At 37.3% G+C, this 26,780-nt stretch overlaps 2 protein-coding genes across 3 annotated transcripts in view; one reads left to right on the top strand and one right to left on the bottom strand.

Moving 5' to 3' along the window:
* LOC126366313 (T-lymphocyte activation antigen CD86-like) overlaps nucleotides 1-26,780 on the top strand; it is a 149,360-nt gene that overhangs the window by 26,424 nt on the left and 96,156 nt on the right. The window lies entirely within an intron of this gene.
* LOC126366425 (H/ACA ribonucleoprotein complex non-core subunit NAF1-like) lies at nucleotides 132-1,450 on the bottom strand. The gene is made up of 2 exons (XM_050009534.1): nucleotides 1,318-1,450; nucleotides 132-1,129 (listed from the first exon to the last, which is right to left on the bottom strand). Exons 1-2 carry the CDS (start codon nucleotides 1,448-1,450, stop codon nucleotides 132-134), a joined length of 1,131 nt encoding a protein of 376 aa, XP_049865491.1.

Here is a 26,780-nt window from a genome sequence, read left to right as displayed (position 1 = left end):
AGTACAGTTTGGTATACTTGTAAAGGGTATTTTGTAGCCTCGTATCCATGATAATATTGTAGGGTCTGTAGTTATATCAGACCAATTACGTTTAAAGTGCTGAAGTCTGCCAGCGAAACCTACCTCACAGTTTACTTGTGGTAAGAGCGACGCGGTGGCGGCGAGCGCTGGCCGGGCCGGTGATGCGCGCCGCGCGCTGAGCCCCGCGCCGCTGCCTGGTGCGGGCGGCCGCGGCCGCTGTCGCTGCTGCTCGCTGGCTTGTGGTCTACTTTGCGGTGCTGGGGCTTGAAGTTTAAACGACCTCTGCTATTTTTAGGAGTTTGTTTCGGTTGATTTTTCAAATCGTCCCCGGATCTTTGTATTGATTTTGCAGCTTTTACTTTTTCAGATATATTTTCGCCAAATAACCAAGATTGATCTCTGACCGATTCCATTAAAGTGTCCTTAAGTTGCATGTTGGTTGAAGAGATAACCATATTTCTTCGGGATTTTGTCTCCATAAAATGATTGTCGCATAAGATGCGGCAAGCGTCACTAATCGGTTTGAGTAACTTTTGCTTGGATGTTTCGTTGGAGAGAATCAGAGATGTAGCCGAAGCCAAGGCGGACAGGGCTATGCCAATTTGTTTTTGTTTTTGCATTAGAAAAGTGTCTCTTTTCACCAACGGATCGGAAAGGGCTGCCTTTGCCTCAGGGTTGAGGTTAGGTGCTATTAACAAATTGCAGTTGCTAGGAACCAGATATTCTTCCAGCAATTTTTCTTTAGTGTCTTTAAGCAGACCTTTAACGAGTATCTCTTGCCATCTACTCGCTACATCTTTGTGAATTGGTGGCCCCAGAGCAGTTTCACATCTAGGTGCGTCACCGAGAAGTTGTAAAATATCTCCTTCGAGTTCTTCTGCAACGATTGTTTCTGCGGTCGCATTATGATCTGCTATTATCGATGCTGTCGGAGGTGGTAACGGCGGCTTCGGCGGCGGCAGGAGCGGTGACGGCGGCGGCGGCGGCGGCGAGTCTGGCGGCGGCGGCGACTCCGGCTGGGACGGAGGAGACGCAGGCGCGTGCACAATCACTGGTAACGGCGATTCGCACTCTGCCTCCATTGGCGGCGGCGAATCTGAAGACTGACCTGTGGTGGACACGCGGTCATGTTAATGTTTTTTGTTTACGAAGGGAACAACCTCTAAGGCGGAGGCCCACAACGCTTTTTATTAACTGTCACGACAGAGATAACCTTTAAATCGGAAACTCACATCGCTAAAGAGTGATTCACTGGTCAAAATCATAGCAGACTATTTAATATTTATGGGTACTTACTGCTTAAATCGTCGTCTGAGGAGTAAATAACGCGGTTACGTTTTGCTTTGTTTATCAATTTTTCTTCCAACCGTCGTATTTTTCGCCTAATATAATCTTCATCACTATCTGCATGTTTTCTCTTCTTTCCCATCGTTGATAGAATGGAAAATAAGCAAACTTGAGCTATAAAAAAAATATATTCACTAAGTATTTTTCAATACGAAACAACACGTGCGAAGACTTGAGCACGGAAACACGGAATGAAGCTCGGTCGGTACCAATACCGGTAGTGTGGCGGCCGGTAGGTAGTATGCGACTGGTATTTTTTCGTCTACCCTACAAAAATAATAAAATAAAGTCTCTGAATACCGTGCAAGACTGATGCGTAGAAACACTACTACAACACGTTAATAATAAATCGCAAAGAATGAAGCTGTGAAACATAATATTAGTATATACCATAAATAGCCTCCGTGGTCCAGTGGTTGAGCGTTGGGCTCACGATCCGGAGGTGCTGGGTTTGAATCCCGGTGGGGACATATCACAAAAATCACTTTGTGATCCCTAGTTTGGTTAGGACATTACAGGCTGATCACCTGATTGTCTGAAAGTAAGACGATCCGTGCTTCGGAAGGCACGTTAAGCCATTGGTCCCGGTTACTACTTACTGATGTAAGTACGTAGTCGTTACATGAGTCATGTCAGGGCCTTTGGCGGCTCAATAGTAACCCTGACACCAGGGTTGATGAGGTTGGTAATCCACCTCACAACCCACACGATAGAAGAAGAAGACCATAAAATATAGCTCCATGTATTCTAATATAGCCGTACTCGACTTTCACGATGAATTAGAATAAAGAAATTACTACGTACAAAACGGTAATTCTCCGCCCGCACCAGTTCGTCCCCGGCCCCGAATTCACCCCCTCTGGGGTCTTACTTTCTTAAATGGTTGTAAGGAGTAAGGAGGCGAAATCTCTTTCTCGCTCGCACATACTTTTTTTATTATGGTCCACAAACAGTGTTCACAATAAAAACTTAAATAATATAATTAACAGGAGATAATAATCGTGTCACCAGCACCGTTAACCACAGATTAGTAAAATGATACACTATTGAATATAATGGCGGTGTACAGCTAAAGTAAGGGATTTGCCATGCTTAATTATGAATAAGCAGATAAAACATAAGAGAAGAGAGTACAAAAAAGGAGAAAGAAACTAGAAACTTTAGTAATAAATGTTTTGTTTACAATGGTGTAACTTTCAATTAGTTCCTTTTACTAAGTAAATGTAATACCAGAATGTGTCAGTCTGAGGACAAACTGAGAGCAGGATGGCCGAGTGTAGGAATGGTAGGATGAATGAAACGTAACGCAATAGTGTGTGAAAGAGAGAGCGAAGAGTGAGCGAGAAAGAGGAGAGAATTGCGGAATGACAGGTAAATGGCGGACGGTTGCTTAAGTAAGAGAAAACGTAAAAAAAATTAAACGTGTAAAATAAACAAAGGTAAAGAAAGAATGATCGTTTCCTTCATGCCCTATCTCACAATTTTTGTATATGCATATATAGAGGTATATGTCAGTGGGTACATACGCATTAGGCGACACACTGTGAGAATATTTTTCTGTATGGAATGTCTAGGGTGTGACATATCGTCACAACAAGCAGCCGATCGTACTCTATGATTGTAGTAAGTGGAATTTCCTGCTTACCTCAGCGGGAAATACACGTGGTTTAATGTACTTTTAGTTGAGTTGTCTACCTGCATAAGCATTACGAGCATGAGTATTATGTAGGTCACTACCAATCAAAACGTTAAACAAGTTATCTAAAGGCAATAAGGAAGAATTCCTTAATGTTCTATACTATTATGAGGGTGAATGAAGACAGTAGGGGTTGGGGATGTGAGCTTGAAGGTAATCCGATATGATGTTTACGCTCCATTGATTATAATACGCAGGTAGAGGTGTCTCAATGTAGGTTAATGTAAATTCATTAATTTTCGGGCAAAATAACGTTCCAAGGTAAATGTAACATGATGTGAACGTGGGTTGTTCAAGCATGAAGGAACTGTTATACGATAATTATGATGGTATAATTAGATGCTTATTACATAAATATATAAACTCACGCCTATTTGCCAGCGGGGTAAGCAAAGACTATGGATTTCCATTTGGTTTCTCTTGCTTCCTTTACATTCATCAATCGTTTCATACACGAACGCCGGCTCATAGTAGGTCTTACTGAACCTTTTCCAAGGACATCTCACATTTGGCCAATGTACGTCCTTCTAGGTCTTCCTCTGCCAGCCCTACCACCAACCTTCGCTTTATATACTGCTTTCGTAATCCTATTATCCTTCATTCGCTCTGCGTCCAAACCAACTTACCATTCCCTTCTCAATCTTAGTCACTATGCTTATTACCACATATATATTATCCACTTGTTTACACATCCATTTTTAAAGCGTAGGATTTATATGCTTCCTTTTATTTTATAAATAATCAACGATGGTGTGAAAACCTAAGGATTGTATGACTATCAGAGGTATAAGGCCAGGCGCGCACTCCGAGTTTTTCGTCGCGTGGCAGAAAAGAGCAGCGGCATAATGTCGCACTGTAATAAGTGCGCATAAGTCAAGTGCGCGCAAAACAATTTGAAACTGTTTGTGTTTGTGTTACAGTGCGACATTATGCCGCTGCTTTTTTCTGCCGCGCGGCGAAAAACTCATAAAAAATTTCCTTTTACCTTGTGCTGCCTTATTCCGCCACGTGTGTGCGAGAAACATAGAGTCCTCGTGCGCTCCCTTACTTTTTAACGACTTACGACTAAAGTAACTCCCATTGGGGGGTGAGGTAATTCAAGTTCGCTCATATTGGTGCGGGGCGTAGAGTGTCCCTTCAGTATTACATTATTTTCATATGGCAGATATCAGAAATTCGTATTCCGATTGAGTCAATTCAATATACATATTATATTTGGTAAATTAATTTGTTCTTCTGTTTAAAACGATCATAGAGTAATAACTGGTTAGCGACACGTATGGAAAAATATTGGTTATATAATATATTGTCTTCGACTCATGTCAACTTCAAGGCTTCTCTAATGGGTGTTTCATGTCATGCCAGACTAATGATAGGTCAGCGGGGTCAGACACTTTAAGAAATGTGAAAAGAAATCAATATTTTCATGTTTATCAATAGTCTTAGAATATTGACAGGTCTTTGTTTAGAGTTGGTTTGGACAAGTAGAGCGGATGAAGGTTATTGGGATTACGAAAGTCCTATAAAATCTAAAGTTGGTGGCAGGGCTGGCAGAAGAAGACCTAGAAGGTAAATTGACCAAATTGGAGATGTCCATAGTAAAGGTTTAGTGTGATCTACTCTGATCCGGCGTGCGTGTATGAAACTATTATTGATGAATGTGGAGGAAACAAGAGAAGTGTGTCAGGATCGAAGCAAATGGAATTATTTATTATATTAATTAATTAAGAATTTGAAAAATTACTATATTACATAATAATTTGATGAGAGTGGAAAATGCGGAAGTGGTGTCAGGGTAGTACTTGTGTAATAAGTGGAATACCGTGGTCTCCGCCAACTCCACTGGACATAAGCGTGATCGTATGTATTATGTACTTATTTACAAAAATGCGTCTTTAGTGTATGGTGTGCCACAGATACATTAAGAAAAGAATAAACCTACGAGAACAGCAAGTGAATAGCGATTTGAGAATTCTAAATTTAACTCCACATGCTACTTTGATGGACTTTAAAATAGGACGTAAAACCGTACGTCACTTTTACGACAACGTAAAAGGACAACCTTACCGCTAATAGATTAAGACGTATTTCAGCAACAACCATCATTCATGTAAATGTTTCGAAACTCTCAACCGAAGGATTATCACGAAATCACAAACTCGAAGTGTGACGTCATTACTTATTCAGCTGAAAATCACAATTGGGAGTGCAAATCTCCGAGGAACAAGATTTCTTTTGCGGCAGTAAAGTGCAAAAGTCAATCAAAACAGCCGCGCTTTAGATTTACTTTACTTGAGTTTAACCAACAGCTTTTCTTAGGAAAATATTAAGGAAAAATGTTATTTGAGATAAAACTGAAGTGTAAATGTCATTAAAATTTAGAGTAGCTACTAAAATAATGTAGTACTATGTATCTTTTTCAGTCTTCCTGGTGTCAATTTATGAATAAAGTGCCTGTTCATAAATTATGCTAAACTTGCAAGAAATATACATCTGCAAAAAAATACCGAAACCTTTTCACCACGTACCACCAGTGAGCCTTGACCTTGTCATAAGCTTATTATAGTCTATAAATTGGTATTGGGTCGGACGTCTAAATCAGTTCTACTTAGGATGGCTTTTACACTTGTACAAATCTGCCATTTATCGTATGCAACGATTACAAAAGAAAAAAAACATCAAAATCAGACCTGTCCCTGGCAAGTTAGAAGTGAAACCCTTCATTGGCTCCATTATTCATGGCTCTACGACCTCTAGAAATTTCTGTACGGCGTTGGAATTTTCCTTATTTTTCTGTGATATGTCTTTTACACCAATTTTCCTTTTGCAATTAATTTGAAAAACTTGAATGTACGGTACGTACACCTTCTGTGCACTTTATAATAAAAATAATAACGATAATATAAACGAAGGCGAAATCTTTTCAATCTTCGAAATACTTCCTGTAGCTTTCACAGTGAACTCGCTTCCATGTACAACTGTAATAGAATTTGGTTCTGTACATATTGTAATGCCTTCGATAATGTGATGACTTGGAGTTTGCATGGAGTGAATTTATGCCTAGTCACCATCGCCTTGGTGTGTTATTTACGAAAATGTATAGGGAAACTGTGGCTTTATGTAATAGGTATTTTACATAGACGCTGGGGAAATGAAGTGATTTAAAATCTGATAGGGAAAGTGTGGAAATGAACGTTTTATATCTTTATGTCTATATGACTGACTACGTGAAGGTAGAAACCACTCACTGAGTAATTGATCTGACGCGTCAAATATTCCTACTACAAAGTATGTCATACTTATACTTTTGTACTTCTTTTGGTTTCTAGGCGCTCACTGAGATGGGTACCTAGGCATTCGAAATTTAAATCCTGGGGTTAAACGCAGGTGACAGTTGAATGAGTCACTAATAACCGGTAGGCATAAGGTATATTTTATCGCGGACACAACCCGGTGTCCTATGTAAAAATCATCGGGTCGTTAACATGCACCCGCCGACAGACTTTGGCGATGTATTGGCGGCTTGCGTAGATATGTTGTGCCACAGAATAAGGAATAATATTATGTATTGAGGAGTTCGGTGGCGCAGCGGTTAACGCGTTGAAGTAAAACAACTTTCGCAAAGGCCGGTCATAGGATGGGTGACCACAGATAAAAAATGATTTCATCTCGAGCTCCTCCGTGCTTCGGAAGGCACGTTAAGCCGTTGGTCCCGGCTGCATTAGCAGTCGTTAATAACCATCAATCCGCACTGGGCCCGCGTGATGGTTTAAGGCCCGATCTCCCTATCCATCCATAGGGAAGGCCCATGCTCCAGCAGTGGGGACGTTAAAGGGCTGGTGATGATGATTATGTATAGAACGGCAACTCCCACCAGCAGCTGAGATAGGTGTAAACCTAGCTCATAAGCACAGAATAAGGAATAATACTGTCTTACTTCAGTTTTCAATAGTATGAGCGTCAGAAGTCACAAATACAGATGCGTGTGTATGATATCGCATGATTTGAAGTGTCCAAAATGTGGATATGCGTTCAGTTGCCCTGCGACATTAAAATTTTAAAGCCGGGTTTTTTGGTGTGTATTGCGTTTAAGGTGCGTGAATCTTTAAAAGGAACTTAATCGGGCATATATTTTTTTATATTATATATAACTAAACGAAATACATTTTGTTTTCTTATATTTCCCTTCCTTAGTCACGTGTGCAGCGTGTACCCACTGACCCGAATATAAGCGTAAAATTAAACATCTTTTTCCTTGTAGGTAATATATTTCCATTTGCCAAACCAAACCTGTTAAACTTGGAAAGCATTCATAAAATATAAGAGTTCTCTTATTCCCGTGCGTGTAGGTATTATACTCATGTGGAGAGAATTGTAAGCCATGTGGGGTGAAATATATGAATTTTGTGATGTATGTTGAAAGGCGAAAGGTCATATCCAGTTCGACTTGATCTTTACTTAACTATGAAAAAAAAAATAACGGTACCTACTCTGTAAGAAAAGTCTTCTAAATCAGAATTTAAAACAGAATTTGTACCTGGTGTTGTTGCTATAGTGATTATTTTATAATCATCGATTATTTTTGTGTCTGTGTCAACAGCCTCCGTGGTCTAGTGGTCAGAGCGTTAGGCTCACCGTCTGGAGGTCCGGGTTCGATTCCCGATGGGGACATTGACGAAATCACTTTTTGAGACTATCCTTTGTTTGGTAAGGATTAACAGACTTGAATCACCTGATTGTCTGAAAAATAAGTTGATTCCGTGCTTTGGAGGGCACGTTAAGCCGTTCGACGTACTTATTATTCCTTATTCTATGCCGTTAGTTCCGGCTATTAGCCGTAAAAATACCTCCACAAACCCGCAGTGGAGCAGCGTGTGGAGTATGCTCCATACCTTCTCCGGTTAATTGAGAGGAAGCCTGCCGGGTCGTAAATAGGCTATTTATGTTTTTATGTTATTGATTATTTTTGTGTCTTTATAGATTTTTTTATTCTATTTTTATCGATTGTTTTCGATACTATCGAATTATAATAGATATCGATAGTTTACATTACTTGTGCCTCTGTTAACGATAGAGATGAGTGTGAGTTGTGTCTTCAAAACATAGAATGAAAGACTCTTTAAGCGAGATGTTTAATGATCTCTCTTCGTCATCTTCCGAAATATACGTAGCTAAAATGTCGCAGTGTTAGGTTAATTATGTAAATAAATGGGTTATGATAAATGAACTCGTAATTTTCGTTCTTTCGTCTTTAGTCGAAAATTACTAAGTAGGTATATCGCGTAAGTCATACGGAATATATGAGGTATACGGAAAGATATTCATAAATAGTTGAAGATCTATGGATGGTAATGACTGTTACTTTGTAAATGTAATGTTGATATATTATATCATTACATTACCTGGTTGTCTTTGATTACTTGTGGCTCTGTCCACCCCGTTAGGGATTACGGACGTGAGTTTATGTATGTGTATGTGTGTATTAATTACCTAACCCTGTTTTTTTATTTTCATTATGGACTCCGCTTACGCTGTGTAAATACTTGTGGTTTCTCAGCATAACTTAACCTCGACCTCCGTGGTCCAGTGGTTGAGCTTTGAGCTCACGATCCGGAGGTCTCGGGTTAGAATTCCGATGGGGACATATCACAAAAATCACTTTGGTTAGGACATTACATGCTAATCCAAAAAGTAAGATGATCCGTGCTTCGGAAGGCACGTTAAGCCGTTGGTCCCGGTTACTGCTTACTGATGTAAGTAAGTAGTCGTTAAATGAGCCATGTCATGGGCCTTTAGCGGCTCAATAATAACCCTGGCACCAGGGTTGATGAGGTTGGTAATTCACCTCACAACCCACACAATAGAAAAAGAAGCATAACTTAGAGACACTTAATGGCAATGCGCTCGCGTCCTATTACATGGAACTTGTTACATTTATATAAGTACCATGAATACCTTTGCCTATCCCTCCAGGGATAGAAGACGTTCTGTTTGTACATTTTTAACAATTCTGACATTAAAGTGACTATTTTATTGTCAAGTAGCAGCTTGGATCTCTATCCAGCAACAGTCAGACAGTCTCATTATTTTGTTTTATTCACACGAAGGCGGGTGGGGTCGAATAAATGTCTGTTATTCTTCGCGAGTAGATGAGAGCGCGTTCTGAATTTGTAATGACATGCTGTTTGTACAGGAAACGCTATGGTAGCGATTTGAAAGTTTACAACTTTCATGTACTTAGTTTAAATAATCAGGCAGAAAAATGAACCATAACACATACAGACAAAAATCACGGTCGTAAAAATTGTATTAGCTTGAAGTTACAACTAAGTAATTGAGCATTCAATCAATCAAATATACTTTATTGAACACAAACAAAACATACAAACGCTTTTATATAATTATCACGGGTTACAGAGCCATAATTCATCAAAAGTTATGATGCATACACTTGGTATAATATAATTATGTATTTTATAATGGTCTTACTTAAACCCTATCCATTTCTAAGAAAACTAAACCTCCAAAATCTTCAAACAGAAATGATGAATAGCTCTACCTCAAATATTGGAAAATGACCAACGATATATTTGCGAGCAATATTTTATGTGAGACGATAAATTGGCCAAGTTAATATTGTAGAAGTTAATATCGCCCCGAGATAAAGATCAAAATAGATGGAGGGGTGCAGTTGGGGAGGACAAGGCTAGGTCGAGTTAAGCCATGGACATACTGTACCATAATAGAAAAGTACAAGTATAAGCTATGATATATATTTTCTTATATGGCTTGAGTAGGCTGAAAGTAACGAATAAGCGTAGGATGCCGAATGGTTATCATCCCAAAACTCGACTGAAGTAACCGTAAACTGGAAGTATACAACCTAGAAAGAAAAGAGAAGTATATTTTTAACCGTAAGTATAGAAGACGTAAATATACAGATAACATCTTTTCATAAGGAGAAATATGGAAAATAATATCATACAGTAAGTATTGATTATCAACATCTGATTATCGCAATACCGTTAGCTCTTAGAAATTCTTGCTAACTAAGTAATTTCCTTAACACAAGCATAAAAAACATCGGTGCAAAAGTTCAAATATCAGATGCAGTGAGCGCTGAAGCGGTCACGTCCCCGGCATTCACCGAGAAGTGGGACAAAGCTATTACGGAGAATGGGACAAAACATAAGTTGGCGTCGCCCGATGAGATAGCGACTCTTTCAGAAAGTGGACGAATGAGGAAACTGGGTATTTATGTTAGTGGACGATCTAATAGGGGCAAACGTCGCTGGAAAGTTTTTAGTGTTGGCAGCATTGATTTTATTTGTAATGCGCTTTACGTGGTGCGAGTTTGAAACATACTTTACCATCTAGGTTCATTGCAGTGTTTAAAACTTAAAAATTGAATACCTTCCAATATTTTGGGAATTATTGTTGTTGGCCGCAGGTTTTATGTTTTCTTTTATTGTTATAGAAACGAGATTATCAGACAATGCATCTTTGAGTTCAATATCTCAAATTCTATAAGATACAAAACACTTTTTGCGCACACAATATAAATACAACAATACATAAACATTATTCGAATGTTTTAATAATAAAGAAAACAATTGGGTATTTAAACACAGGTATAAAAATATTTTTATTACCAAAACCCGAGTGTATTCAAACTTTCGTGAAAACTTGTGAAAGCAACGTCATTTTAGTGGTCCACTTTACGCTTCGCACATTCTAAAATTAATTGCAGACTGGTTTATTTTTGCAAGAGGCCTCGAAACGCTGCCTCTGCACCATTTTACCCTCCAGCCACCCTTGGGGAGGTTATGAGGGAGGATAATTTTATCCCTTTGAACGGGAAACCTGCGGTACGTGAAACTTTTAACAAGATACATATCCATATGGATATGTGCATATTTATAAACTTGTGAAGAAGCCCGCCCCGGTAATTTCCGGCAGAATAAACATATACATGCATAATATATAAATTCACGTTCATACCATAATATAGTGGGGAGAGCCACAAGTAATCCACAAGAAGACAATGATAAAAAGAAACAGAATATATGATTAATGGTATGGTAGGTAACAGCTGAACAGACCGTGGACAGCGATAACAGTTCGCCATGTTGGAATGGGCATTATCCTTCAGCTAGTTTCACGATAAGCCTGGCAAGACAAACAGACAAACGCGTGCTGTTTTTATTGACGCCCTATCCATAGAAAAAAATACGTAGGTACATTTAAGTGAACAGATCTCTGAAATTAGGATCTTGTCGTATCTAAAGTGATGAACTAATTTTAGGCTAGCTACTTTCGAAATTACCGTACTAGTATGAGTTACGGCTTAAGAATATCAATCAAAGTTACTCCTGCCTGATAGTATATTTTTTTTGTATAAAATTCAATGAATAAGTATTTCTTTTAACTAGTCTTTTAACTAGGAAACACAAAATATTTTCTTCTTCTATAACAAGTTTAGAAGAAGAATAATATACGGATACGTGCAAAAATCTCGATATTGGTGAATATATCTCGAAATAAGTTAGCTCAGTAAATAAGGTGACTTTATTTTGAAAAAGGAAACGTAGCCCTTACCTACTATAATTATCTTGTACCCTAATCACGTATGGGTGGGCACCGCCACGAATCAGTAAGACAATTTGCAACCACTCCTGATATTCGTTCCAAGATAGATAAACCTAATGAACTTTACGGTGATAGGTGACAAAATTTAATTTACTTAATATCTTTTAACTGTGAAATACTTTAAAACAATATAGATTATATACATGAAGCCACAGGTGTTACACTTGTAAAATAAGATGTTACCGGAGCACAAATGAGTCCACAAGTCTCTTGTCCACGACTTTTATTACATCTCAAACACTCAAAAGACACAAAAGTCCGTAATTTCGTAACAATCCCGAAAAGGTTTTTGAGTTTTCTGTGAATAGTTACTTTAGCGATTGCTTTGTCAGAATCGTAGTCGCTATAGAAAATATGGAATATAATGATATTGAACATAAATGTCACATTGAGCGAGTGAAATTGACTGCGAAATGGAATTGGGTTTAATAAATCACTGGCTCAATACAGTTTTTCTTAAAAAGGTTATAAATGTAAATAGTGTCCTAACTATCAACCATCTTTTAGGCATTGAATTGGTTAGGAAGACTATTTATAAATGGTGTAACAATTTTAAGTTGCCACTACTTATGTCTAATAAAAATACAGCTAGCAGTGGATCATAAAAATAACGAAGGGGTCAATCGATATACGTAGCTTAATAAACTTTTTAATTACAATTGACGAAATACCGATGAATTGTTCCTGAATACAAAATATAAGACTTTTATTCTAAACCAGTAACGGGAAAAATAATTCGTAATATTTTGTAGTAGTAAATATAATATTTACAATCATAGGGCCAATCTATCTTCTGCAGTGGCAAAATTCATAGCTACATAATGAAGTAAGAATATTTTTATTTCGTCAATAATTATATTGAATTACAATTAAATTCTTGTCTAAAGAATTATCTTAAACACATAAATTCTCACATACGTAAAGTAACTCACACGCACTCACACACACTTCACACTCTGTTTCCTCTTCAATACAGAAATTTGTCTAGTTTATAAATAGTTCTTAATATACATACAGACAGTTATATTTTCTCCATGTATAGTGTCTCACGAAAACTGTCTGTCTCAGGCTTGTCATCTTAAACACTTTGCGTCCCCTTTAAACAGTGGTAGTGTGTCGCTTACGCTCACAAACGCAAACACTAATTTATTCATCAAGATGCTATCTCGATGTGTCGCACGACGGTAATATGTTAGTTGATGTAACTATTACATAATTGCGCTGTTGGAACTTGATACTAATTAAATGTAATGGAAGTGTGTAATATTTAGTGTACCGCTCTCGTATTCTGTTGTGCAAGGGACGTGAGTGAACTTTGCTCGGTTAGCAATTAACGTGCCATTATGGTTCATATAGATTCATGGTAGTGTAATTATGACAGGCACGAAGTGTTTAAACAGTTTCAATAAAAGCTATTACTGTCTGCGGCGAATAATCAAAGACATTTGATTTTGTAGATCATAAGAGTTTGCATTTCAAATTAGTTAAAAATGTACCTGTGAACAAAAAAATAACCATATTTAGCAGGCATACTTTACAATATGTATTCGGTTCTTTAAGGACTAAAGCAAAGGAGACTTTTCTGTTTCGTAATTAATAGTCGTACCACAAGGACTAATGTTGGGTCCACTCTAATTCTTAAGGTAGATAGATATTACTTGTCAAAACAATCCACGTATAAAACTAAATGTTGCCAGTTTGAAATATGGGTCTAAAAACCGCAAACAAATGTATAAATAAATCACATTTGTGTTAATTTTAATAGGTAGGTGGTTATTTCCATAAGTACCTATGCTGGTATGAAAATACAAACATTCGAATAATATTATTTTGTACACATTATGCACGGTTTGCCAGTATGCCAATGTACAGGCATAATCAAAGTTATGTGAAATTTCACTGACCTTTTATCCTTTCAAATTATATTCACTAAATAAATATTTTAACTGCCACGATTGAAGTGGATTCGAGTTAAATTCGCGTTTTGAAATGTATTCAAACTATCTGGGTAATATATTATTGTTTTGTTTGGAAAACTAACTCTGATTTAGAAATAGGGATTCACCGTATTGTGAGTTACTCATGCATTTACTGATATACTGAATAATAAACTATTAAAACTTTTACAATGATTAAACTTTGAATGATAAATAAATAGTTTACATTCATTGTGAATTTCCGTTACAATCATCGTCTATTTCGGGTAAGCGCTACTAAAACTAAAATATCTTGAATATGTTCGTTTAAACGTAGACGCTCCTTGCATTAAGCTGCAGAAATTAATCACACTAAGCTTGCAATAGAGAATACAACAAGACAAGGAGCAAGTACCAGGGTAGCATTGCAAAGCAGATGTAGCTGTCCAGTCACGAACACGATTTCACGCGCTACGTTGCCCTCGGGTGTCATTATTTCTAACGTTCTTGCGCCATGCGCCAGCACGCTTCAAACAAAAGCTTATTTATACCTTCCTAGCACGCCGTGTTACCCTGGTACCTGAAAATGGTAGTAGATGGAGGTTAGAATGAGAATAATACAATATAATTCAAGAGAAGATGGTTTTTCCTATCTGGAAGAGAATTGGCAAACGAATTATCATCTATTGAAAGTGAAATTCACATAATTAACACGTTCAGATCGGGACCTCATGAACTGTATTTGGTATCCAACGGGGCAAATCTTCATGTGGCCACCGATGGTACATCACCGCCCCATAAACCAAAAAACCTGCCAGGCGGGGTGCGCCACCGGTGGACACGGCTAACGATTACGCGCGAAATTATGCATTCTCTCTCTTTTTAACGGTCATTGGAAGATTCCTATAATAGGATAATTGTTTTGTCTTACCACTCAGTACCGCGCGAAAAACCCTAAAGTGGTACCGCAAACTTATCATCGAGATTGTTTGTGGCACAATGTTAGTAAATGCTTGGGTTATTCACCAGAAATTTGGAGACGGAAAGAAACTTAGCATTTTAGAATTCCGGGAACAAATTATAAAACAGATGATCAGCAAATCTAGCTCTGATAATCAATCAGATGACGCTGCAGGTGAAGGTGAGCCGATTGTTCAACGGAAGCCAAAACATAAGTTAGAAAAAACCGAAGGAATGCTTAGAAATACCCGAAAGAGATGCAGGCCTTGTTACGATCGTATTACAACGGCTGAATCTGCGGAAAAAATCCAAACGCGTGAATACTTTTTGCTCTGCATGTGACAACAAACCAATGTGTTTGGATTGTTTCAATATGATTCATCAAAAATAATTTTCTTATTTACCATCAATGTCTTTATATTTTTTTTATGTTTCATTTAGTTTTTATATAAAAAAAAAAACATTTTTGTGATCCAGCAGAAATAAGCTGCATTTCGTACCATTTATCGTGACTGTGCCATATTTTGTTCCTAATAAATACCATTTTTCAATCCTGTTTTTTCTTTACTTCCCGAAACAATATCCATCTCCTGAGCTACAATATGAAACTTGGTCGATTTTACAGGACGGGAATGGTAATAATAATACTCTTCTTCACGGCGGCACGAATTTGCTAGTACATTAAAAGTCAGGTGTTACGTGGCCACCAGTGGTACACCCCGCCCTGTCAGCTAGTACTCCGTGCTCCACCGGTGGTACACCCCGGTCTGAACGTGTTAATAATATAAGACTTTGAACCAACATGCAAATTTCAAAATCACGGTCGCTCATCCATATTGTAAGCGTTAAATTTTGATAAAACATTCCAGCACGCCTGAAAACCTAATTTCCATTTTTTCAAACAAAAAAATTGGTGTTCGCGCGAACAGTGATGTAACGTGACTTTGCAGATACTATGCTATACAGGGCGGCGCCACCACGTATAAAGACGGCCAGTGAAATAGCACTAAGTAAAGAATTTATTTATTTATGAATTAGTTCGATCTTTCACATGCACAAAATAAGAATAGTATTTTGACTTAACTAAATATGATCCATAGGGTCAAAATCCATTTAAAAACCAAACCCCGTGTAAAAATCTAGGCCGCAGGACAATATTGCTATACCCAGTTTCTCTATTTTATGCATCAATAAATTGTAATTAAATATTTTGTAACAAAAAAGAAAAATAACACAAATACTTCCACTCTGTTATTATTAGGCCTCTTAATTGAACATCGACCTTCCGAAAGAGAGAAAAAGATCTTCCCAGACTAGTTCAAGGGTAAATACATAAACAGTTTAATCAAGAACAAATTAATGTTTATTTATTTCTGTCAAAACTAATAACCTGTGTTGAAACTTAATAAAATATACCACAGGGTAGGAGAGTACAGTACTGGTGGTTCGAAACCATTATACTGTTCTTTTTATTATTATGTGTTCTATTGGTGTCGCCGGTGTTTATTGCTGCAAAGTCGTGACGTAGTTATATTCATCATTCATCAACCCCCCTAGCTTTATCCCGTTTTTGACAGGGTCCGCTTACCTAACCTGGTGATTTGACAGGTTCCGTTTTTTATAGAAGCGACTGCCTATGTCTGACCTTGCAACCCGCGAAGGGAAAATCAGCCCAATACAGGTTAGCAATACACCTCCGAAAATGCATAGTTCGTACTGGACGTAGTTACATTACTGATTTTATTTATAAATAAATATATAAAGTATAATTTTTATCGTGGCACCGGTTCCGCTTTGTCATCCTACAGCTCAATTTTCAAATCGTTCGAATAATTCTTACATTTATCCACTTTTTCAGCCATGCAAGGCGAACAGTTTTCGATTTTAAATCTTTCGTGACGTTGCAGATAAAAAAAGAAGTTACGGAATAAACGTTTTGCTATGTCATTCTGGAATTCGATTTGCGTCGTTTGAATTGTATCGAAGTACTTATTGTCTAAAACGAAAAATCGTAGACATTCATGGTTCCAGAAACACTTAAACATTTTAACTCCAGTAAGTGGCTACTTTTTTGAGTACTTTTATACCTAATTATTAAGAATTTTGATGTTGATCAATTTGTTGTTAATTATTTTGTATCTATTAAGAACGTAATGTGTTAATTTCAAACTAAAATTGCGTATTATCTAAATGTAGTTATCGAGTAAAAATAGATTCAGACATAAAGTAAATTTATCAAATTACATCGATCATTAAAGTAAGAAAATGGCCCCTTTATTTAACTACGGCACTTGCATTTAAATCGTCAAAACTATTTCCAAATATAAAATATTTAATACGTATATCTAATTCCAAAAAGTTACCGTCTATAACCATTTTTTTCGAACGGTTGAATATTCGGCTGCGCTATTCGCGCTACCTGTTCCATTTTCCAATTTAGTTCTCCATTAGGATTGTTGGTGTTTGTATCGACTAGAATTCGTTCCCAGCCAATGCTACCGTCAATTTCATGGCTTTTTCTACCTCGAAGAATTAGTCCGGAACGGTACAATGAAATTGAAAACTCGAACTCCGGTTGTGAAGCAAACGTCAAGTGTTTAATTCTGGGTTGCTATTCGTTTCGATTGGATATCGTGATGTTTCTTTGTGCCCCTTTTTAACACGACATGGAACACGGTCTGCATATAACGGTGCACTGCACATACAGAAGAAAATTCATAGCTACACACGTTATTGGCATCCCAAGATGGAAATCGAAATCCTTTGATGACAGATTACCGGGTCAACGTTTTTATAAATACAAACAATTTACCTCTATTTTATTTATCTATTTTATTTGAGTGCATAGTTTTTTTTATATTACAAGAATAAATACTTTTTCATGTTTGTTTGGAGAGCATTTAATTATTTTATGGATTTAAACACGCGTGGAAGTACGTCCGTATTGTAAATTAACTATAAAAGTACTATATTGGAAAAATTGCGTAAATAATTTATGCAAGGTCCTAGATGGTTGCGTTATGACACGTTCGAGATGATAAGTAGCTGAACGCATTTCAACTGACTGAGTGAATAGACTTCAACCTATCGATACTCTGTTAAGGATAAAAATACCTAGATTGCCTAAATATCTTCTTGGTGACGATGGCATAATAATATATTATTAGCATATATGTAGTATATGCCTAAAGGTTATCAGAGTGTAGGGGAGGCATATTATTGTAGGTATAATTGTAGGGCCGTCACTCGAAGGGCTCCTTTCTTGCAAACCCAATATATATAAATAGATTAGAAGGGGTCAATTGCTAACCCAATGGCTGGTTCGTGGTGTAGTTAAGCGACATTCATTAAATACCTTATTACAAGGGTGTAAGCAACAAGTTAAAGATGTAATGACGATTATTTGTTTACTTGTTAGGTCCTTTTATTGCCTCATTGAAAATCGGTTTCGAGAAGGAACCTTCTCGATGAGTTATTTGTTAGACAGAGTAGAGTATTTAGTTAATCTCTTTTTTAATTCTCTCGTGTGGGTTGTGAGATAAGTGGCCGACCTCATCAACCCTGGTGTCAGGATTACTATTGGGCTATCATACGATACGTTATGCGTACGTACATAAGTAAATAGTGGTCTGGATCAACTGCTTAATGTTCCCTCTGAAGTACGGATCATTTTAGTACCCTTTGATAATATTTTATTCATGTTGACTTTCAATTATCCATCTATGTTTCACTAATGACAAAATTTGCGGAGGAACATCATCGATTCCTATTGTACAGATTTACACCTAGTTTGGGAATTGACCGATGGTCCAACTTTATGTTAGAATTAAGTACAACCTGTAATAAAATGCCATGTCAAAAATTTGTAACTGTTGTACATGAATAAATTATTTATTTATTTATGTTGCTAAGAAAACTTAAATTAGTTCTGCCTGTATGTTAACAATTTGGCTAGGTTAGGTTAAGTTTTTGTCAGGCAAGCAGCTAAACATTTCTTGGAAATAACTGGGTATATCCAAAACTAAGGACAATTTACATAATAGGGAAAAGATCCTAAAGAAAAAATATCTTACTTTTGTTTTACACAATGTAATATTTTACTCATAAAAGTACGACGAGAAGAGCTTCGTCTCTTCAAAATACCTTTAGAACCTGTCATTTGAATAAAACTAGAAAGAACACGCCCGTTTTTCCTCGGGTGAATAAACTATAGTGTCCTCATGAAAACCAAGAAAAACAAGATGGCAGACAAAGTTATAAAATATTCAACAACATTACCACTGATGGCATAAGCAAGTACGTAATATCCTTTTGTATAATGACGCATTTATTTAAGTGGCGGTTATGCTCAACGAAATCGTTATGTTTACATCAGTGAATACTTACTGAAAATGCGTAAGTGTGACGTCAGGCTAAGCGAAAAGCGTCGCGGTCGTACTCGCGGTAACGACGAGAATAGCTCAGTAGGTATAAATTGCGCTTGGTGTACATAAATATAAATACTCCTCATCATCATCACCAGCCCATTAACGTCCCCACTGCTGGGGCACGGGCCTTCCCTATGGATGGATAGGGAGATCGAGCCTTAAACCATCACGCGGGCCCAGTGCGGATTGGTGGTTATTAACGACTGCTAATGCAGCCGGGACCAACGGCTTAACGTGCTTTCCGAAGCACGGAGGAGCTCGAGATGAAAAGTTTTTTTTTGGTCACCCATCTTATGACCGGCCTTTGCGAAAGTTGCTTAACTTCAACAATCGCAGACCGAGCGCGTTAACCGCTGCGCCACCGAGCTCCTCAAATATAAATACCATTTATAGTAAGTAAATATATTATTATGTAATAAGTCGGTAGAGAGTGGGTACTTAGTTCATCATGCGATTCTAACTACATCTGACTACTTTAATTTCGGAATATAGTTGTGAGTTTATATTATAATATTATGTCTTCTGTTATGTTTATTATAAGCTGATATTGTCGACAAACTTCTCAAGCCTCGTAATGAAATGTAGAAAAATTGTCTTTTTGGTGTAGTATAAATGTTTTAACTACAGTGGAGCAGCGTGGTGGAGTATGCTCCATACCCCCTCCGGTTGATTGAGGGGTGGCCGGTGCCCAGCAGTGGGACGTATATAGGTTATTTATGTTATGTATGTTAAATGTTTTATAAATCAAGTGGTTAGGCGTCAAATGTTAAGTGAGCTATGGGTAACTCTCTGTCTACAAAGGCAGAAAGACGGAAGTATAGAAACCTTCATGGATAACCATAGGAACGAATACCTACGAACAAAACAAATTCAATTAATACATATAAACTTGTAGAAACATCAAAGATCAACAAGCTGGCAACACAACCGATTCAAATTACCATTCACCTAAACGCCAAAAATGAGCGTAATAATTTTACAATGTTTGTTTTGTATTTGCATGTGTTCAACATACATACGTTATTTTGATTCTCTGATGCTCAATTCGCCATTAATATTCCCATTATTATGTATTTATTCTTACGTTAACATTAACCTATAGATAATGTAGATGTGAGTTATGTATTCCGTATTGAAGCGTTCGAGCTCTGACTCTCGAATGAGGAAGAAAATTCTCTTATTTGCATATAGACACGTATCTACAATTTAATTTATTTTAAGGCATTATCCTAAGCCATCAATTTGGTGTACTTAATGCTCTTTTTGGATTGATTACTTCTCAGTTGGTCTTGGAGAATAAAAATGCCTTCAGTTGCTAATTATTCCACCATGGCAACTTCTTCGTTATTTATCAACCAGAATTAAATACTGTTGGCGCTGGCCTTCCATCGATCACCCGTTACTTAACATCAAGTGAAATAGTCTATTAAAACTCGAATATTTAAGAGTCACGCTCTTGTCTGTAAGAATTCTCCATTCTTGTCTATCAAAGGCCAATTCTTTCACTTCCTTATAAGACACGATGATCACCCTTCGTTTTAAAACTTGCCTGCTAAAAAACCATTATAGAGAAGGTATTTAACGAATTTTGTTTTCTTTAGCAAGCTAGTGTTTTGTATTTAAAAAAAAAAAGATTTTATTCTAAAAATGCACGGCTAAGGGCCATGGAGGTCATAAACAAAGCAGTCGCTGTCACTTCCTATATATAAACTTTCCCTACTATAAAACCATGGCAGCAACATAATAATTTAAAAAATATTTAATCCAAAATTCGCCACGCGACCTAACGAGCAGTTAATGCGAAAGCCTCTTAGCACGTTTAGGTAAAACAACGTGATACTTGAAATGTATAGCTCATGAAACTTGGTTCTCGGAAATTGCCTCGCTTCAGCATTTGAAACCTTTTCGAGGAGAAAATTTGATGGGCCATAGCCTTGATATAAGGCACGTGATGACGTGAGTAAAAAATGCAAAGTTCAGAATTTTTGTGTGATATAATAAGATGGGGAATAGCTATTTCTTAATAGCTATTTCATTTTAATAGCGGGGTTTTGTTATCTAGCTAGCTACTTCACCCATAAAATGTTTGTTTCACAGACATATTCAATAACAACCGAAATTGTCTGATCTATTTATAGACAGTCAGATTGTTAAGTACGCAAGGATAATACTATAAGGGTTGTTCAGTCAAAGGGTCGTTATTATAATATCTTCGTCTGTTTTACACGTAAAACATGTTTACTTTGTATAGTGTAGGTATTGTTTTTGCTTCCCGTTTGTTAGGTTAGGGACCTATAGACAATAATGACCCCTTAGTTTCTGGAAGTCCAACTGTTTGACTATATGAGAAACTCTACCAACCATTTATCGCTCTTTTATGTACCAATTGCTTTATCTTCAAGAATATATTTGGAAGGGTAGCAGTAATTTTATTTGTACCGACAAGGCCGATTCACTTTTCGGGTCATCTACGTAAAAGAAAGAAAAGCTGCAATGCCTTAAAAAAAAAACTAAAATATTGTCAAATCCTACCTTTTAGCATACTACGAACGATCGTTCTATCCGGAACCAGTGATCATCGCCCTGCTCCGGGCACGTGCTCCAGCAGGAAATTAGATAGTTCCATTGAATGGTTCGCACTGCACCACTTATTTATACCTCTAATTATAATAGTAATCTGTTACTTTTGCCACTCGCGTAAGTGTTACGTATTTTCAAAGAAATCTTTGAAAATATGGGCATATCGTATTGCCCTCAGAAACCCGGCGGAGTGACTTAGCCTTTAAGTCACCACCAGAGGCGCCACAATCGCCGCATCTTCATTCCAATCCTGCCTTATGATTGGACGGAACATATCAGTGCGTTGTCAAGTACTCTGCTATTGGTCGAAATTTCAACTTGCGTATAGAACTCTGACGTATATAATTTAAAAATTGAATAAAGAATGTTGTTACAAAACAACGTTTTAAAAGCATTTTATTTTTATTTGTAAATATTAATGTTTCAAAATAAGAATTAAAAAAAGAAGAAACATTAGTTTACAAAGGAATAATTTTGGTGATTTTATTCAAACTTTAGTAACATATCAATGAAATTATGAATATAAATGGCATTTGGAAGTTAAAGTTCACACCGTACTTGTAAATATAGGTGTTGAATATTGTTTTAGTTGTTTCACGCATGATCTGAGTCGCCGTAAAGTTAGAATGAGCGATGTTGTTTATCACCTTGTTGAGTATGTCGTAAAACTTGGTAAATGGAGAACATTGTTGCTAAAATTATCAGTGTGTTGTAAGCGATATGAGATCCAGTATAAGCTGTCATGTTTATTAAATTTAGGCTTCGGTCGTTATTAATTTTGACACATACTTTTAGAATTATTTTGAATGAATAAAAATGTGTCTACTCAACTCTACACATAAATTCACAAAATCGCTGCTATTTGACTTTTCCCGAACTCGTTCATTTTGTGCAGGCAAAAAAGCGAAACATATATTATATGTTATATAGGTATAGTAGTTACCTATAAATATGATTATAATTGGATGATCATTAATGCTGTAATACAGATACAAATCATTCAAACAGCACTTTGAAGTTGCGTCATAATCGTAACAAACCCCACCCAAACGCGGTCACCCATCCGAAAGCGGTCACCACCCACCCCACAGAGCACGGAAAAAATATTAGTTAAGTCGTTGCTAGAAGCGAACTACGGATATACTTAAAGAGGTTGTCACATTCTTAAATGATTCTAATTATCTGTATTATATAATAAGACAAAAACAGTCAGCTTTCGTTCTAATTACCTATTGTCTCTAAAAACCAAACACGAATATTTTCTGTTAATGCCATAGGTACAGCAGGCATTGATTACAGAGTTAAGATGGACCAGTGGATCAAATTTGCCACATCATATTCTAAGCAATATTGACACTTTGATACTGCAATGACACGAGAAATACGATTCGAAGTCGATTTCGCTCAGGGCAAAGCAAAAATTGCTAGACAAATTGGCTTTTAGCAGTTCCTGTGTAAGTATAATTCCAGGAACTCCCAATCTCCGTAGCCCTCTAACCCTTTGTTTTTGCCCTGGGAGTATCCATTAACACTGATTACCAATCTGTACTAATGGACACGTACATACGTCACGAGACATGTGTATGCCGTGTCACACGGTAATTCCACTAGACAATATCGTGACTTTCACTATGACGGGACGTTTATATTAACTATGTAGATTTGATTAATGGTATTAATTGTCGCTGAACATTTTAAAGTATGCATATTAATCTCTTAGCTGTATACGACATTCATTAAAAAAAAATCTTTTGCACTATTGGATGATCCCGTTTTTCACAGAGTCCGCTTACCTAACCTGAGGATTTGACAGGCCCGTTTTTTTCTGAAGCGACTGCCTGTCTGACTCTTGCACATAGATATTATAGGATTAAAAAACGAAATATTACCAATAGAAATCCTTTTAGTCTTAATTTTGCTTTAAGATTGAAAGGAGGAAAATGAACTACTCAAATGTCATAACTTTCATTGCTGAATATAGCGTTTTACTTTTAGTAATCCTGATTTATTTTTTGTAAAAATAAGCTAGGCGACAACAGAATATTTAAGATCTATTAAGAAAGACTTTATAATAACAGTCGCTAAGTAGCTAATTTCTTGACAACACTCAGTAAAGAGAACGGAAAAGGATTTCATTCTTTAGCGATATCAGTAGATGTTGTTTATAATGTTTTACATTATCATAATATCTTTGGTACACACACAAAGTAATATTTTTTTTAATGAATTGTCACCAACATTTTAAAAGTGCAGAGACACTTAAAAATCGTAAAACATTAAGGCAATAATCCTAAGCGCTCGTAATTAAAATGTTAAGCGGGGCTGTAGCGAAGCCCTACTTAAGCCAAGTTCCAAAAAATATCGTTGTATCTTACATAGACATTATAATAGAACAGCTATATATGTGAGTGACCTTTGCAAAGCAAGTTAATACTTATGCTAATATTTCTAAGAAGGTACTTAATAATGGCAACATTTCAAAAATAAAATACGTTAAGGACCGCGTTCCGTTATTTTCTAATCCGCTGAGAAAACAAAAAAGTCGTAATCCTTAAACTGAACTAAAATCAAAGACAACATTAAAACGTATCTGAGAAATGTTAACAATTTCATTTTATATCTTTAGCAGTAGTCTAGAGTCGTCGAAGACTTATAAAATGTCACAATAATAATTGTAGAAAATAAGTACGATGCAAATTTATTTGACGTCCGTTTTCAATGCAACTCCAGTACATACCTACAGTACCACATTTACCGAAGAATCTAAGTACCTAGTAAAATAGGATTACAGTTCATGGAATGTCGTGTGGGACAGCCTTTAGCAAGATCAGCCAACGGTTCGTTAACTTTCATTTGGTGTTAGAGTTACATAAGTACTGGGGAAGTCTTGTGCTCATTTATATTATAAGGCTTCGTACAACAGAAGTAGGTCATAAGCACTGCAGTTTGAGTGCGTGTCCGCGCGTGTTGTAATACCAATGAAGTATGGTACAAAGTGCGTCACACTAAATTTGAATAGTTGCGACTTCCAATACATCCCGCTTAGGGACGTTATATACGATCCTGACGACCCGATCACTCTAGCTATAGAGACGGCCAAAGGACCCCGATACCTAACCCGTCGGCGTAGTCGACGATATCCGACGCCCTGAACCGAGGTTTGCGCCCAACAACGCACCCTCAGGCCTGTTGTCTAAAATTTTGTACCGGGTGAGAGGCTATAGCGCTTCAAAAAAAAAACATAATTACGTCTACGAATAGAACTGTAAATCTACGCTCCCCACCAGCGGACGAGCTAGATTTAACTCACCCCTTTGCTTCTTAATTTAGTCATTTTATACTATTACAATTATTTCCTAACTACACCCTAATAAAATTGTATGTCGGTGTTTAAAATATCGTGATAAAAGATTGCAAGTCAAAGAGAATTGTGTGTATAGTTATTGAAAGGCTTGTAAAGTGGATTTGTTGAGGCCTTAGTAACTGGGGCGCCTATACGACCATGCACATATTTGCTCTGAGATGAGTTGACATAGTAGGCTTGTGTATGGACAGACAAAACGTTATTCCTATCCATATTGGTTCCATTAGGCACGCGTGACATTCTATTTTTATGTCCTACAATACGAAATTCTTTTTTGGCACCAGAATAAGTAAAGTAATATACAAAAGCATCAATAAGAGCGACAGTCGCCTACAATAATCATAATAATATGTAGGGCAGGTTACTCACTTGGCGACGTTTTGGCAACGAAGTAAATTGTCCCTTAGGAATAAGGTGAAAATCTACACGACTTGCATCCGTCCGATCATGACCTATGCAGGGGTAGTTTTCGCTCACGCGAGCCCCTCTCAAATTCACCGTCTACAGGTAATACAAAATCGTTTCATGCGGAAAGCCACGGGAGCTCCGTGGTTCCTTCGCAATGAAAATCTGCACATTGACCTAGGTCTGCCAACCATTGCCCAATGGCTCAAATTAGCTTCCAAACGTTTTTTCGATTCTGCTCCGCACCACCCAAATCCCCTGGTAGTTGCGGCTTCCGAATACATCCCGCTTAGGGACGGTACTGAAAAGTATCGGCGTCCGAAGGACGTAATATACGATCCCGACGACCCGATTACCCTAGCCATAGAGGCAGCCAATCAGCTCGCGACACCAAACACTTCAGGACCCCGATACCGACCCCGCCGGCGTGGTCGACGATTTCCCTCATTCAGCGCTTATCGCTATCGACCCACTAGGGTCGATTAATTCTTTCAAATATTTTTCCTCTCAGACGACGCCCTGAGCCGAGGTTCGCGCCCAACTGGGCACCCTCAGGCCTGTTGTCTTAAACGTTGTACCGGGTGAGAGCCTTCAGCGCTCCCCATTTGTCCGGCCAAGTAGTTAATGCCATCTGCGGCAAATCTACAATAAGTCACGTCAAAAAAAAAAAAAAAAAAAAAAAAAAAAAAATATTTGAATATAAGTTGTTTGGCGACGTTGCTGGCGACGTGGACATGGCGTTTGCAGAAAGCAATCAGGCCTTGTAGTTTGAAGCGATCTTCTTAAATTTTCCCTGGAAAATGTGTAAATATATTGAGATGTTTTGTCACCGCGACCATTCACCTATAATACCAAATATAAAATTTTCCAAATAAAATGCAACATGATTTTAAGCCGTATATAGGGTACTCTTGACTGTACATCTATTTAAAAACTGAAACGCCTTTCTGCAGACTGTACATGTCGGTCAGAAATGGGTCGCTTCGTCCTGTAGTCGTGATTACCTTCGTGAATGTCCGACGTTTTTGCCAGGCCTTTGAGATAAATATAGGAAGGATTTTGAAAGAGATTCGTTGCACAGAGCCTTTAGTGCCTTTGATACGCCAGTTAACATGCCACAGATGTACTTAGCTGTTTTGTGGGAAAGATTAATAAAGATTGTCGCAGATATTATTATAGATGAATATTTTAACTGTTTTTTTAAGAGTCGAAGTAATCTCAGTTCAGCAGTTTGCTCTCATATAACTTCCAAAGTACGATACTACATAGTACATAATTGACACGACACGTCTGTAAGTACAACTCTTATAGGGGTGGGTAGAAACATAAGTCATTAAAAAGTAGAAAAGTCACCCATAGCTAAAAGTGATATTTGTAGCTAGTGGGATAATCGTAGGGCGACAAGCGAAAACTAA

Source organism: Pectinophora gossypiella, chromosome 4 (assembly GCF_024362695.1).
Source record: "Pectinophora gossypiella chromosome 4, ilPecGoss1.1, whole genome shotgun sequence".
Classification (NCBI taxonomy): Eukaryota; Metazoa; Arthropoda; class Insecta; order Lepidoptera; family Gelechiidae; genus Pectinophora; species Pectinophora gossypiella.
The sequence above is the reverse complement of the archived record's forward strand: the minus strand, read 5'-3'. Positions and strand labels throughout refer to the sequence as shown.

Coding starts and splice junctions, on each gene's coding strand:
- LOC126366425 (XM_050009534.1), bottom strand. CDS start 1,450: ATGGGAAAGAAGAGAAAACATGCAGATAGTGATGAAGATTATATTAGG. Junction 1,130..1,317: donor CTCAGACGACGATTTAAGCA/GTAAGTACCCAT, acceptor TGTCCACCACAG/GTCAGTCTTCAGATTCGCCG.